The 13,708-nt window shown below is 40.1% G+C and overlaps 1 protein-coding gene across 1 annotated transcript in view; it reads left to right on the forward strand.

Moving 5' to 3' along the window:
• The first annotated feature begins 1,323 nt into the window (after positions 1–1,323).
• The window catches only part of SLC27A6 (solute carrier family 27 member 6), an 81,581-nt gene continuing 69,196 nt past the window's right edge, over positions 1,324–13,708 (forward strand). Inside the window, exon 1 of the mRNA XM_090279080.1 lies at positions 1,324–2,486. Coding sequence (XP_090135206.1) covers positions 2,006–2,486 — 481 coding nt within the window. The 5' untranslated portion in view covers positions 1,324–2,005. The remainder of the gene's footprint in view (positions 2,487–13,708) is intronic.

Genomic DNA, 13,708 nt, shown 5'->3' on the forward strand with positions numbered 1-13,708 from the left:
CCAGGGGTTGGGGGAGTATGGGGAGAGGGGGAAGGGAAAAGCTCAGGCATGCCCTACACCTCTGCCTCCCAGGAGGGGAGAGGCACTAGGTACTTGTTCCAAGGGCTTTTAAGAGTAAGGATTGCAGTGGCATACCCAGGGATCTCAATAGAATATTCATCAGCTTTCCAGGTGTGTCCTTTCAGGGTCTTGGTCTCCACTAATTGGTCAGCACTAGGGGAGGGAGTTATTTATTAGTCAATGCAGCTGGTCTTGAGGTTCGCTGGGCTTCAGGTGTCCAGTTTTGCTACTTTCCTGGCTCTGGAGCTGAAGCACAACTAAGGCCTAGAGGTATTTGATGTGAGTCTAAGCCTAAGGTATTGTCCTGGGACTTAATACTTAAGGGCTATTCTCCAGCTGCTTTGTTCCTTCCCCCTCTAAAGGGGGTCTACCATATGCCCAGTGATATGCCAGGGGAGGAAAGGTCAGGGGAGAGTCCAAACCCCATGACCAGCAATAGGCTAGAGGAGGAAATGTTACCCTGAGGATGAAGTCCTTGTTTTCCCAATTTTGCCCATTGGTAGCCCCCTGAGGCTTTCCACCCTGGTGACCTGCTGTACCTGGCCAATCATCCTGGCTCAGCTGTCTAACCATCTACCACAAGATGAGAGCTAGGAGTAAAAGGAGAGAATTTCAAAGATGCTTTTCAAGTAGTAAACTGGTTTTCCCAGTTGAAAAATACTTGATACTAATACCTTTCTTTTAACTGAAAAGATGTTTCCGAATTGAAAAGACCAAAGTTTCTGAGTAAATTTAGAAAGTGTTTTCTTCATCTACACAAAAGGATTTGAAGAGCCTGTCTTCTGGACTCTTCACTGTGACTACAGATAAACATTTCAGACATCTGTCTTTGGAGTTCTCAGTTTTTTCTTTATTAGAAAAATCGAGGTTAGCTAGAATCCAGTTGCAAAACGTAAGAGAAGAAGCAGAATCCTGATAATATGAGTCAATGCTTAATCATGTCAATGTGCACAATTAATCTTTTATACTCACTTCTTAAAAACAGAGAGCTGGGATGAATGTCTGTAAGGCAAAAAATGTTTTGTTTTGTTTTTTAATCTTCAGTAAAATATCATCATTGTATAAAATTGTATTGTTATTCTTTGCAATCACCTCTTCCCTGTCCTGTTCCCCCAGCCCCACGCCCCAGGGGCCGCCAGCTCTGCGGCCAGGATGAGCGCCAAGGGGGTTGGCCCGGAACCAGGAGGCGGGAGGTAGGCGGACAACCCACCACAGTTAAAAGGAGAGATAAACCAGTCCCAAGGTCACTGGGAGGGGAGCTGCGGCAGGGATTGGAGGCTTCTTCTACCAGCGGGCGGTGGTCACCTGGCAGTAGATCGCCTGGACCCGGTGTGTCCGAGGGAACCTGTAGCACTGCGAGGGTGTCGCTCCGAGCCGGGATCCCAGCAGCCTTGGGGGCGCACAGCCGGCGGTGGCGTGGCCCCGAAACGGATTCTGGCGTGGCTAGGCAGAAGGCTCTGATATCTCAGCCGTCACCACCCTAGTTTCTCCCGGTTCCAATTCATCCTCCAAGACGAGGCCGCTGGAAAAACTACCCCGAGGAAAGCATCTGCCCCTGGACTTACTTTTCCTGCGGTGGTGGGGCTTGCTTAGGAACGCGGAGGCACCGGGGAGTGACCCAGCCCGCTAGACAAGAGGGCTGGAAGTGCAGGAAACCCGCTTGTCGGGGCTGCCTGCGAGAAGGCGCTGCCTGCGTTGATTTCGCAGGGATCCCGCGCTCTCTTCCGGAACCCCAAGTTCCTGGCATCCCCTTCCTCTGTGCAAGCTTCTCTTTGGAAACTCCTAATTCTGTTTCACAGCTTCTCTCCCCCGCCACCCCCAACTCCACCCCAAAGGTTGGTGTGAAATTCAGGTGCAGTCCTGAGCCCTGAGAACCGGCCAGGAGGAGGACACTCACTAGGCAGGGCTGGGATCAAAGGGACTTTCTGGCACTGTGGCAGCCCCCATGCTCCTGTCATGGATATCAGTACTTGGGGCTGGAATAGTCTTACTGCACTTCGCGCAGAAACTCCTGTTCCCTTACTTCTGGAACGACTTCTGGTACCTGTGGAAGGTAGTATGCTGTGGAATTCGGCTAGAGCTGTACAGTCGGAAAGGGGAGCTGGTCACTGTCCTGGATAAATTTCTGAGCCATGCCAAGAAGCAGCCCCAGAAACCTTTCATCATCTACGAGGGAGACATCCACACCTATGACGATGTGAACAAAAGGAGCAGCAAAGTGGCCTATGTCTTCCTGATCCATTCCACGCTGAAAAGGGGGGACACTGTGGCTCTGCTGATGAGCAATGAGCCTGACTTTGTTCACGTATGGTTCGGCCTGGCCAAGCTGGGCTGTGTGGTGGCCTTCCTCAACTCCAACATCCGCTCCAGCGCCCTCCTGCATTGCATCCGCAACTGTGAGCCTAGGGCCCTCGTGGTGGGCACAGGTAGAGTATGGAGTGTCCTCTGCTGCAGAATGTCAGCTGTGCCTGTTCTCCACCCTCTCCACCCTTTTTTTTTTTCTTGTTAGAGCAATGCACATTTATAACTTTGGGTGTGTGATGAAATTTGCGTGTTGCAATATAATTTTACAATTCTACAACTGGCGGTTTAATACCCCTTTTCCCCGTTTGATCACTTTGTTGTAGATTAGTAAATATCAAGACCCTTTCAGAAAATTTAGGAAATCTCTACTTCTCACTATTTAGGGAAGAGGACAATTTTACTGCTATTTATTATACCTTCATTGAGTACAATAACACATAGACTTAGAACATGTGCAATTCTAGATTTTATCAGACCCGACAAAACTAATTGCTCAGTAGGAAAGTTATCTTGATTTCATTGTGGAATACCACCTATACCTGCCTCTAATAGTAACACTATCAAAATTGACTACATTTGCAGAAAATATATTTTTAATCGGTAGTGCATGAATTCCTATCTTCGCACCCACTCTTATTTTGCGCTGCCTGCAAGTTAGAATTTGCCTAGCAAGGCTGGGCACCCACCTCCCAAACAGTGGGAAATTTCTTGGTAAACTCTAGACCTCTCTCTCTCTCTCTCTTTCTCTCTCTCTCTCTTCCCCTGCCCACTTCTGTACATCATTTCTTTTTCTTTTTCTTTTTTTTTAGACAAATGGCAAGCACAGTTTATATTTTTTGTTTTGTTTTAATGGGATTTATTGGGGTGACATTGGTTAAAAAATTATATAGGTTTCAGGTGTACAATTCTATAATATATCATCTGTATATTGTACTGTGTGTTCACCACCCAAAGTCAAGTCTCCTTCCATCACCAGTCACTGTTAACCCCCCTTTAGCCTCTTCTACCTCCCTTTCCCTCTGGTAATCACCACACTGTTATCTGTGTCTATGAGGGTTATTTTTTGTTGTTATTTCATTCTGGTTTTGGGTTTTTTTGTTTGTTTATTTTTGCTAAATCTTTTCCTCTTTTTCACCCAACCTTGCTAACCCCCCTCTGACAGTTTGTTCTCTATCTGTGAGTCTGTTTCTATTTTGTTTGTTAGCTTATTTTGTTCATTAGATTAAACATATGAGTGAAATCATATGTACTTGTCTTTCTCTGACTGGCTTATATCACTTAGCATGATGCTCTCCAGTTCCATCCATGGTGTCACAAAGGTAAGATTTCCTTCTTTTTTATGACTGAGGAGTATTCCATTGTGTAAATGTATCACACACAGCTTTCTTTCAGTAAGTTTTAACCTTCTTTCCCTCCCCTTGGAGTTAGGCTTTGAATACACATGTTGATTCTGAACTAAGAAGAAATATCTTTGGTTAAGTACCTAATTATTAACAAAGAACCTAGGAATATGGGTTGCATTACGAAGTATTATAAAATTGAAGTATGAAATGATATTAATTCTTTGAGCTATAGCAATAAGTAGGTTAAATGAGTCACACAATTTTGACAGCATGGTGAAACAACATTTACCATTGTGCAGGGCAAGTGATGATGGGAAGGCAGCAAGAAAAAAATACCACAGTTCATCTCTGGATATGCATACTCTGATGTATTCCACTTCCGTAGTATTGCTCCTTCTAATCTAGGTTGCAGTTTCTGGAGCAAATCTAAACCCCAGATTGTGCTAAAAATTGATAAGCCATAAATTCCCTTCAGAAAAGCAAACTGAGAGGGGCATAGTATCCCTGAAAATTCAATTTCTGTAGGCATGATGTTAAGGCCAACCTGAGAAAATCCCATAGCCAGTCTCCTGAGGGTCTCTTTACGTGAGTAGGCCTGGTTAATCTAAAGATATAGCACTCAAACTTTGCTATTGACTGAGTTGTTGCTTAATTAGCACCAATTAACGTCTCAGTTTTACGTGTGCCTGCTTTTCCTTTCCTTGCCAATAACTAATTTCATCGTTTCCTTGTTTCTGTTTTGAACACTAACAGTCATTTATATATATATATATATATATATAAGCCACTTTGGGATTCTGGAGCTTTTTGGGTTTTTTTTTAAATCTTCACCTGAGGATATGTTTGCTGATTTGAGAGAGAGAGAGAGAGAGAGAGAGAGAGAGAGAGATCAATGTGAGAGAAAAACATCAATTGGTTGCCTCCTGTATGTACCCCAACTGGAAATTGAACCCACAATGTAGGTATGTGCCCTGACCTGACCGGTTATTGAACCCACAACCCTTTCAATTTACAGAATGATGCTCCAACCAACTGAGCCACCTGGCCAGGGCAGATGCTGGAGTTTTAAGCCAGAAACGTTTAGTCACTTTGCTTAGTAAATAGGTAGCTGGAGAAATCAACCTTAAATCTTACTAATGGTTCTTTTTAGCATACCTCCAAAATTTATAAATTATATGTTTTTCAAAGATGGGACAAATTTGTTTGATTAATTACTAAATGTCTTTTGTAAGACATAGTAGCTTAGTTTACTTTTCTGTATTTGAAGCTCTTACCTTGAAATACTGTATTCTTGGCATCTTGAGTCTAATCAGTGAACAATATATATGTATAGCTTTTTGAATAAATTTCAGAGGTCTTACATTCTCATTGGATATTTCTTTATTTATTTTTTAATTTCTTTTTTTATTGTTTTTCTATTATACTTGTCCCAATTTTTCCCCCATTGCGCTCCACTGCCCTGCCCCCACCCCTACACTCACAGTCTTTCTCCACCCTGTTGTGCACGTGCATGGGTCATTTATACTAGTTCCTTGACTAGATCCTTCCCCTTCTTTCTACCTTTTTCCCTTCCCCCGCTCCCCCTGCCCCCTGTCCCAGTCATTTTCAGCCTGTTCCTTATTTCCAGGCCTCTGGTTCTATTTTGCTCCTTTGTTTGTTTTGTTCATTAGGTTCTTGTATTAGTTGAGATCATATATTTATTTGTCTTTCATCACCTGTCTTATTTCACTAAGCATAATACTCTCTAGTTCCATCCATGTTGTCCAAAAATGTAAGAGTTGCTTCTTTCTTTCTGCTGTGTAGTATTCCATGGTGTAAATGTACCACAGTTTTTTGATCCACTCATCTACTGATGGGCACTTAGGCTGTTTCCAGCATTTGGCTATTGTAAATAACACTGCTATGAACATAGGTTCTTTTGAATTGGTGTTTCAGGATTCTTTGGGTATAATCCCAACAGTGGAATCACTGATCAAAAGATAGTTCCATTTTTAGTTTTTTGAGGAAATCCCATATTGTTTTCCATAGTGGCTGCACCAGTCTGCATTCCCACCAACAGCCACACTAGGGTTCCCTTTTCTCCACATCCTCGCCAGCACTTGTTGTTTGTTGGTTTGTTAATGATGGCCATTCTGACAGATGTGAGGTGGTATCTCATTGTGGTTTTAATGTGCATCTCTGTGATGGCTAGTGATGTGGAGCATCCTTCCATATGCCTATGGGCATATATCCTCCTTGGAGAAGTGTGCATTAAGGTCCTTTGCCCATTTTTTAATTGGATTGTTTGTCTTCCTGGTGTTGAATCATAAGTTCTTTATATAATTTGGAGATCGAACCCATGTCCAAGGTATCATTGACAAATATTCCTATCCATATGATTGGTTCTCTTTTAATTTTGCTGTTTTCTTTTGCAAAGCAGAAGCCTTTTACTTCGATGTAGTCCCATTTGTTTATTCTTTCCTTTATTTCTTCATTTGATATTTCTGATAGAGATATACAGTTAAATCATTATATTCCCAGGAAAAGTAAGTATATGGAAGTGAAAAGACCAATCAAGTGATTTAGACAGAAAATAACCAGACAGACTTGGGCTTCATTTATGGTCTGCCATTTCTTAGCTGTGTGATAGAAAATAAAATCAGCTAGTTTCCCTGGGCTCACTTTTCTTAGTTGTGAGATGGTGATAATATCGTCTATTTTACAGCGTAATTCTGAAAATTAAATGACATAGCTTTTTAAAAATGGCCAGCTGAGTGCCTGGTATGTACTAACTAGATCCTCAGTGAATTGAAATAATTGCTATTATTATTACAGTCATCTGAGGCTTTTGATAAGGTATCTCATTTGGATTTTGCTGCTACAACCTAATTTGGTGTTAGCTATAAGCTAGTGAGGAATAAATTTGGAATAAGACCTTGAACACTTTACTTTGACATGTAAAAGCAAAATTTTACTTTTCAGAAGCATTTTAGAACCAATTTCAAAAAGGTTTTACAGACAGGCCAGATAACGTCCATGGTGATGGGTGAAGTTTCAGTCACATCAGCTCTAACAATTCTGGGTCCAGGAACAAGCCAAAGGAAAAGCTAAGCCACCTGGCAAATGTTATTTTTACTGTTATTGTCCTTAACAAAAATATCAACAGTTGCCGTTTACTCAAAGCTGAATATGTAACACACTCCCAGTGATTCTGAGAGGCAGATGTGGAGTTATATTTTAGAGAGTGAGAGGGAAAGAAATTCACCTAGGTGACTAAGGTGACACAACTCAGCAGGTTCCTGAGCAAAGACTCAAAGCCTGGTCTCTAATGCAAGACTCTGCTGTACCGTATAGTCCGGTTGTTTCTGCAGCTGTCAGTCCCCTTATGATATAACCATGAAAAATAGATGCATTCCTCTTATGCAAAGATAGTAAAATAAAAGTTGCAAAAATCAAGACATCAGGTTTTTAATGCACAGATAACTAGAAAAAATTAAACTGTTTATAAAATTAGTATTCCTTTTTCATAATGTTTGATAAGTTTTATATCTGTGTAATTTGGTTTAGAACACTTGTCAAGTAGCATTTCAAATTACCCTGGAAAATTTCAGTGTTTATTAAAAATTAGTCTTAGATTAAACCTACTCCTTTCCCCCAGTATTTCAACTCTGATTATTATTACCTTCTGTCAAGGTTGTCATCCACCTATATAGTCTTTTTACTTAGAAGAAACAGGAAATGTTGCGATGATTGTATGTAACTTGAAAAAGTATGTGCAATTACATCCTTTGACATATTTAGCAATAATAATAGTAATCTCTCCATCCTGAAGTACTTTATAAATTTCAGTGCTTTCCACATATCCTATGTCATCCTCACCACAGCCCTAACCTTGTATTAAAGATGAGGAAAGCAGAGAGGGCACACAGTCTCCTCTAGCTCATGCACTTAGGAGAGGCAGTGTGGGGATATAGTCCAGATTTTCTGATGCTAAATCATAAAAGCTTATTGGATGCATGTTTGACTTTGTCCTCCTTTCTGCACCTTCTTATTCCCTCATCTTCATCTTTTCCCATCCACTGCTCTTTCCTCACCATCCCCTTCACACTGTTTCTTTTCCTTCCCTCTATCCATCTACTTGCTTTCAGCACCTTTTAACCTCAGGTGTGCTATGATTCACAGTCGTCAGCAGCCGTCCGTCTCGAGAGACGATGGTGTAGCTTCTTAAGAGTCTATCTGCACCGCTGAGAATGGCTGTGCAGTCCAACTCGGGAGTGACACGGTATCTGTCTCCTCCCGTGTTGAATTGACATCTTGTGATGACGCTGGAGTGTCCTCTCCAGTGAAGCTGAAGCTACAGAGCCTGGGCAGGGTGATATGGAGGGTCTGCTGTTGCCCATGCAGCAGACCCCCCCTCTCTTCGCAGCTGAAGGGTCCAAGGGAAAGACGGAGTCAATACAGCTTGGCTTCAGGTGCGCCGCAGGAGTTGCCGGTGTTGACTACAACGTCAAACCGCCTTAGGGACTCCGGCTCCGGATTTTCTGTCGGGGTTTACTCCCTTAGCCTTTCCCCTGAAGAGGTATGCCGCAAGGCAGCGGAGGTTTTCTGGAGTCAGAGTTTTCCTTCTCTGATGTGCCCTGACTGGAAGATCGAACCAGGGACACTTAGCTCGCAGGCCGACGCTCAATCCACTGAGCCAAAACAGCCAGTAATGCAATAGAATTGTTATGGGAGAACCTCCCAGAAATTTGGTCCTTCTCACTGATGCAGTAAAGAATTACAGATCAGCGAGCTTATTAGCTTGCACACAGGGTTTATTAGTGATCCACTCTCGTTGAAGAGAATGGGCCCAGCTAAGGTGGGGGTGGGGTAGAAAGGCAAGAGAAAGGGTGGCAAGGGCAGGCGTGGCAAGAGCAAGAGCCCCAGCCAAGGTGGCCTGAGGCCAGGCAGCCAGAGAGAGCCAAGAGAGTGAGTCCTCTGTTCTGAGGACTTATATGGTTGGCAGGATGGGGGTGAAGAAGTTACATGTTGATTAACAGGTAAAGGTGGTGCCAACTTTCCCAGGGGGATGTGACTACCCAAACTTAGGTTTATGTGCAGGTCTGTTAGCCCAAATCCATATCTTTCTCCAGACTCTATTTGTTCATCTTGTTGTAAAAGATATGAGACTGGAGGCAGTTAATTAAAGTTGGGGCAGTTACCCAAAGTTATTGATGGGCTCTTTCTGTAAGCACTAGGGACTCCCTAGTAAAGCAGATAGCGACCAGAGGTAGGCAATTAACCAAGGTTAAATGTCTTATGGACTGCTTCCTTTGGGCACCACGGACCCATTCCCATTTGTTAGTCCTTGAGGTGAATACACAGTTTCAAAAGCTTGCTTTCCTAGATAGTGGCAATGATACATAGAATTTCAAGGGCGTCCCTCCTCCCGTGTTACATGGCATTTCCTGTGATGTTGGAACACCTGGCAATATTATCAGACCAGGCTCAGAACTGTGTGTTAGTGGGTGACATGTATCTCCCTCCTCCTCCCTGCCTTGGTTTACTATCCATCCTACCTAACAATGATAAAGTTTTATAGCCAGTTCACAAGTAGATATTTGTGTGACTTTGAGGAACAGGCTAATAATTCAGATGTGAGCTCTTTGAGCTGAGGAATTTTGTTTTGTTCACTGATACATTCTCAGAATTTAGCACAAAGGAGATGTTCAATAAATATTCATTGCCTGGATGAATGAACAACCTAACAAAAAACTATGAGGTACATATGGGCATTCAGTAACTTTATTTGCTTATAAAATTTTGATAATAAATTGACCCTCTGCTATCCATTTGGTAGCTGATTTTGATAGTAGATATGTCAATGGAATTTATTTGTTGTGCTATTTTATATCAATGTTGCTAAGTGCTAGAATCATGATGCCCCAAAAGTACAGTGTTTTAGACACACTAAGCAGCCACAAGATTTCAGATTTACCTACAGGTCTATATCTTACTCTCTGTCCTCTGTCAGTATACCACATATTAAATCATTATAATTGTGCATATATAACTAAAAATTATGTTCAGATTACTTTGAAGTCTTTTACTTTAGATTCAGTAGTATTTTGCATCTCAACATGTTTAGGAAGGTTTTGGATTTCTGTTCACAAGAAGTGAAAATCCTGTGTCAGTTCAATAAACTTAAAATATATATAATGAATGCAGCCTTGCGCTGTTGGTTTTCATGAACTGTCACATTCAGAAGGTGCAGCGCAAACGTTCCAGTTAACAATGGCGCCACTGTAATTCTCCCAATGACTTCCAACCATAAAGGCATCTGCTTTTTAAAGACCAAGAAGAAGAGTTAGAGGAAATATAAAGACCTTTAAAGTTTTATAAAAAGTAACATGTATTCAGATAGATAAAATGGCTTATGTGAACTTTTATTGTTTTATCCATTTTATCCATGTACTATGATATCCTGACATAAATCTATTTTAATTTCTATATTTTCACTCATATTTAGTAGAATGCTTTTTTTTTTTCCATTTTAGACTCAGCTAGGTCAAGAATTACCTCCATTCCAAAAGAACACAACTGATTTAGATAGAAGTTTAAGTGGTTTCATGTCTATAGAGAGCTTTTCTTGTGTGTTTGCTTTTCTAATTTTCACTACTTTGTCATAGAAAAATAGTAAACCAGATACATCTTGCCATAGTGGTCCCATGTGAGTAATAATTATTCACTGGCAATAGATGTGCTGGAAATAATATCAAATGAAGTGTTCTACTTTTTCTTTTCTTGTACACTTTCGCCTATTTTTTCCCAAAAAGATGTGAGGACAGCTGAAAGAGAAAAGACATAAACCCACTTACAAACTTGTGTGCATATATGTATTCAGGGCAGTTAGTAAAATTGTTTCAAGGAAGAGTATAGAATCACAATGCAAAGATGTGCTGCACATTTTCTAGGGTTATAATGATTGTTAATAAACTAATATTTGTAAATGTAGCTGACACATTGTTTATGATGAAATGAGTTTCTGCTCTGATGTGGAGTATTAGTATCTACATCATGATATGAATTTCTTTAGGGCATTGCTTACCTACATGTTGGTTTTCTTAGAAAACCAACCTTCCCCATGCATTCCATGAAAAACCTATAGGGTTGCTCTAAGTAGTAAGAAGGTAGTTATAAGAATATAGTTAGATCTGTAATTTCACATTGGATTCTGCCTTGCAATAATGGAAAACTCAAGTTGACAATTTGTAGTTGAATATCATATTAGTTCCATTAATGCATAAAAGTTTAAACTCGAAATGTTTGCCAATGTATTAAGAACTACAAAAAATTTTTAATACAGTATGAATAACTCACTGAATTTATAGTCTCAGAAATTTGATATTTGATAATGATGTAGAAACAAGAAATTAATTTGTGCAAAAAGTGCTAAAGGATCATAAGAAGAGACCTATTTTTGTGCTTGCAACTCCCCACCCCGCACCCCCACCACCCCCAACACAGTGCCTTACAATGTGAGAAACAATTTGTATTTCTTGGAAGACCCTATTGCTTCTAAAAAAAAGAGACAGAGCCTTCTCCTGTAATGCAGACTTTGTTAAAGGTCATTTTCTTATGGTAGTTTACTTTTAAGACCTGCATATACAATGGGTCCCATGGGCAGAGCTCAAAGCTGTGATCAGATATCTGTCCAACCCCTACAATGAGCGTGCCAGGCGTAGTTAGCTGAAGGATGGAGTAGGACACGCATCATTCTTTTGAGGTGCTTACATGACAGTTCTACAGATTTCAATGGTAGGACACTTTGCTAAAGAGTAAACCTTCATGAAACACAGTCAAGTTTCCTTGGATTATTTAAACAAATGCTATTTTTCTCTTCAGGACTTAATGTTCAGAATTTACTTTCCAAATAACAGTAAAACTCGTATTACAAGAGATTGACAGTGGTAAGTAAATAATGATTCTTTATCCCCTATATGATGTTCACTTTTTAAATTTCAATTTCCACTATTCTCACCCACATTTTCTTCCACCTTTACAGAAATGTTTTGGTAAATAAAATTCTACTTTAAAATTCTAAAAGGCTCAGCTAAGTCAGTTTACTTTTATCATGTGAAGGAAATTAAATTGTATCTCCTCTCTTAGGAATCTGCTCACTTCCTTTTTCCTGTAGAAGTCATCACTTTGTAAATGTTCTTTCCTTTTTTTTTTTTTTTTTTGAACAGCAAAGCAAGTTTCTTGGCAAAAAGAAAATTGCTTAGGCTTTCACAAATCTGCCTGTGGATTAGACAGATGAATTCTACTAGAATGGATGCCACTCTTTTTGCTAAAATATCATCCTTTTTGGCACATTGTTATTAAGCTTTGGCTCATTACCATCTCTTACAAAATTGATATAAGCCCCACCTGAGCACTCTCTTTCACAGTATTTTAGGTTGTATTAGAATATGAACCCCAGGCTTCTTCAGTGTTTGCAAATAGCCAGAGTAGCCATTATTTTCTGCATTCATAATATGATCATCCTGAGTTAAGTAAGGTGGGCTTTCCTTGCATAAGGAATAGGTGTTTGAGGCACACTGTTTCTTTAGATTCTACAATTCCAAAAAAGATTTTGGGCCACAATTAAATGAATCATATTTTAACTTGATTTATGCTTATTTTGCCTATTTAGACATACATATTATTAAGAACATACAGAAGTGTATGTATGCTATTAATTTACAATTCCAGATGAGAGATTTAAAATTAAGGTAATGAAATGAGTCAGTTCAGACAGACACATGTACTTACACATGCAAAGTGCCACAGAGAGTGATTAAAACAAAATTTACTACTAAAACTAAAAAGAAAATAGAAAGTCTAGATTATTTGCTTGTTTTGCTTTTTTGTTTATTTATGAGTTGTTCTTCCCCTAGCATTCCTCGTAAATTTTTTCACTTCTCTCTCTTACCAAAGCAATCCATATATAGCAGCTTGCTGTGTATGCTCAGTAGAACTAGATATTTTCTCTAGACTCAGACAGTTTGCTTTATTTGGATTTGTTAAAGATATAAAAATTAATTTAAAAAATTTCATGTCCCAATCTGCCTAACCCCTACAACATAAAAACTCTTTATCATTTTCTGTATTTCCTTTGTTTTCTTGCAGGTTTTATTTGTGAACTGCCTCCTCCCATTTGACATACTTCTCTTGCTGCCTCTTTGTGATTAGTCTGGATTATAAACCTTGAGAAAGGAAATCATTAAGTTTTTTTCCCAATGTTTTGTATTATAGTAGAACTAAACAGTGGCTGACAGATGGCTTTTTTTCTTTATTTCTTTTTCTTTTTAAATTATATTTTATTGATTATATGAGAAACGCTCACAATAAAAACCGGGACACAGGACTTGAGCAGCAAAGCGAGGCATTTATTCACAAGTCTGCAGAGTCGGGCACACCCTCAACAAGGAGAATGCGCACGAAAAGTAGACAAAGAAAGCTGGTTTTATAGTAAAGTGCCCCACCCTAATTGAAATTGCCACTCTAAAGTGAAATTGATTAGCTTTCCCACCCTAACTCAATTAGCTCCCCCACCCCTTTCCTTCTGCCCCATTTCTCCATTACTGGTTACTCCAGAGTTACAATCTAACCTAGATCATCTAAATGCCCCTTTTGTGATTTGTAAATATGCTAATACTGTCAACTCCCTTCTCAGAGATCCTCTAATTACATTTGCCCTTTGTTACTAATGACTTTCTACTGGTTTGGGAGTCACTATGTCCTTGTTTCTTACAATTATGCTATTACAGTTGTCCTGATTTTTCCCCTTTAACCCCCTCCACACAGCAACCCCTACTCCCTCAGGCAATCCCCGGATCATTGTTCATGCACATGGGTCATGCGTCAGTTCTTTGGCTGCTCCATTTCCTATACTGTACTTTACATCTCCATGACTATATTATAACTGCTTATTTGTACTTCTTAATCTCCTCATCTCTTCAACCATTCCCCCACATCCCCCCCTCAATCTGGCAGCCATC

Source organism: Furipterus horrens, unplaced genomic scaffold (assembly GCF_987537825.1).
Source record: "Furipterus horrens unplaced genomic scaffold, mFurHor1.1.pri manual_scaffold_5, whole genome shotgun sequence".
NCBI lineage: Eukaryota > Metazoa > Chordata > Mammalia > Chiroptera > Furipteridae > Furipterus > Furipterus horrens.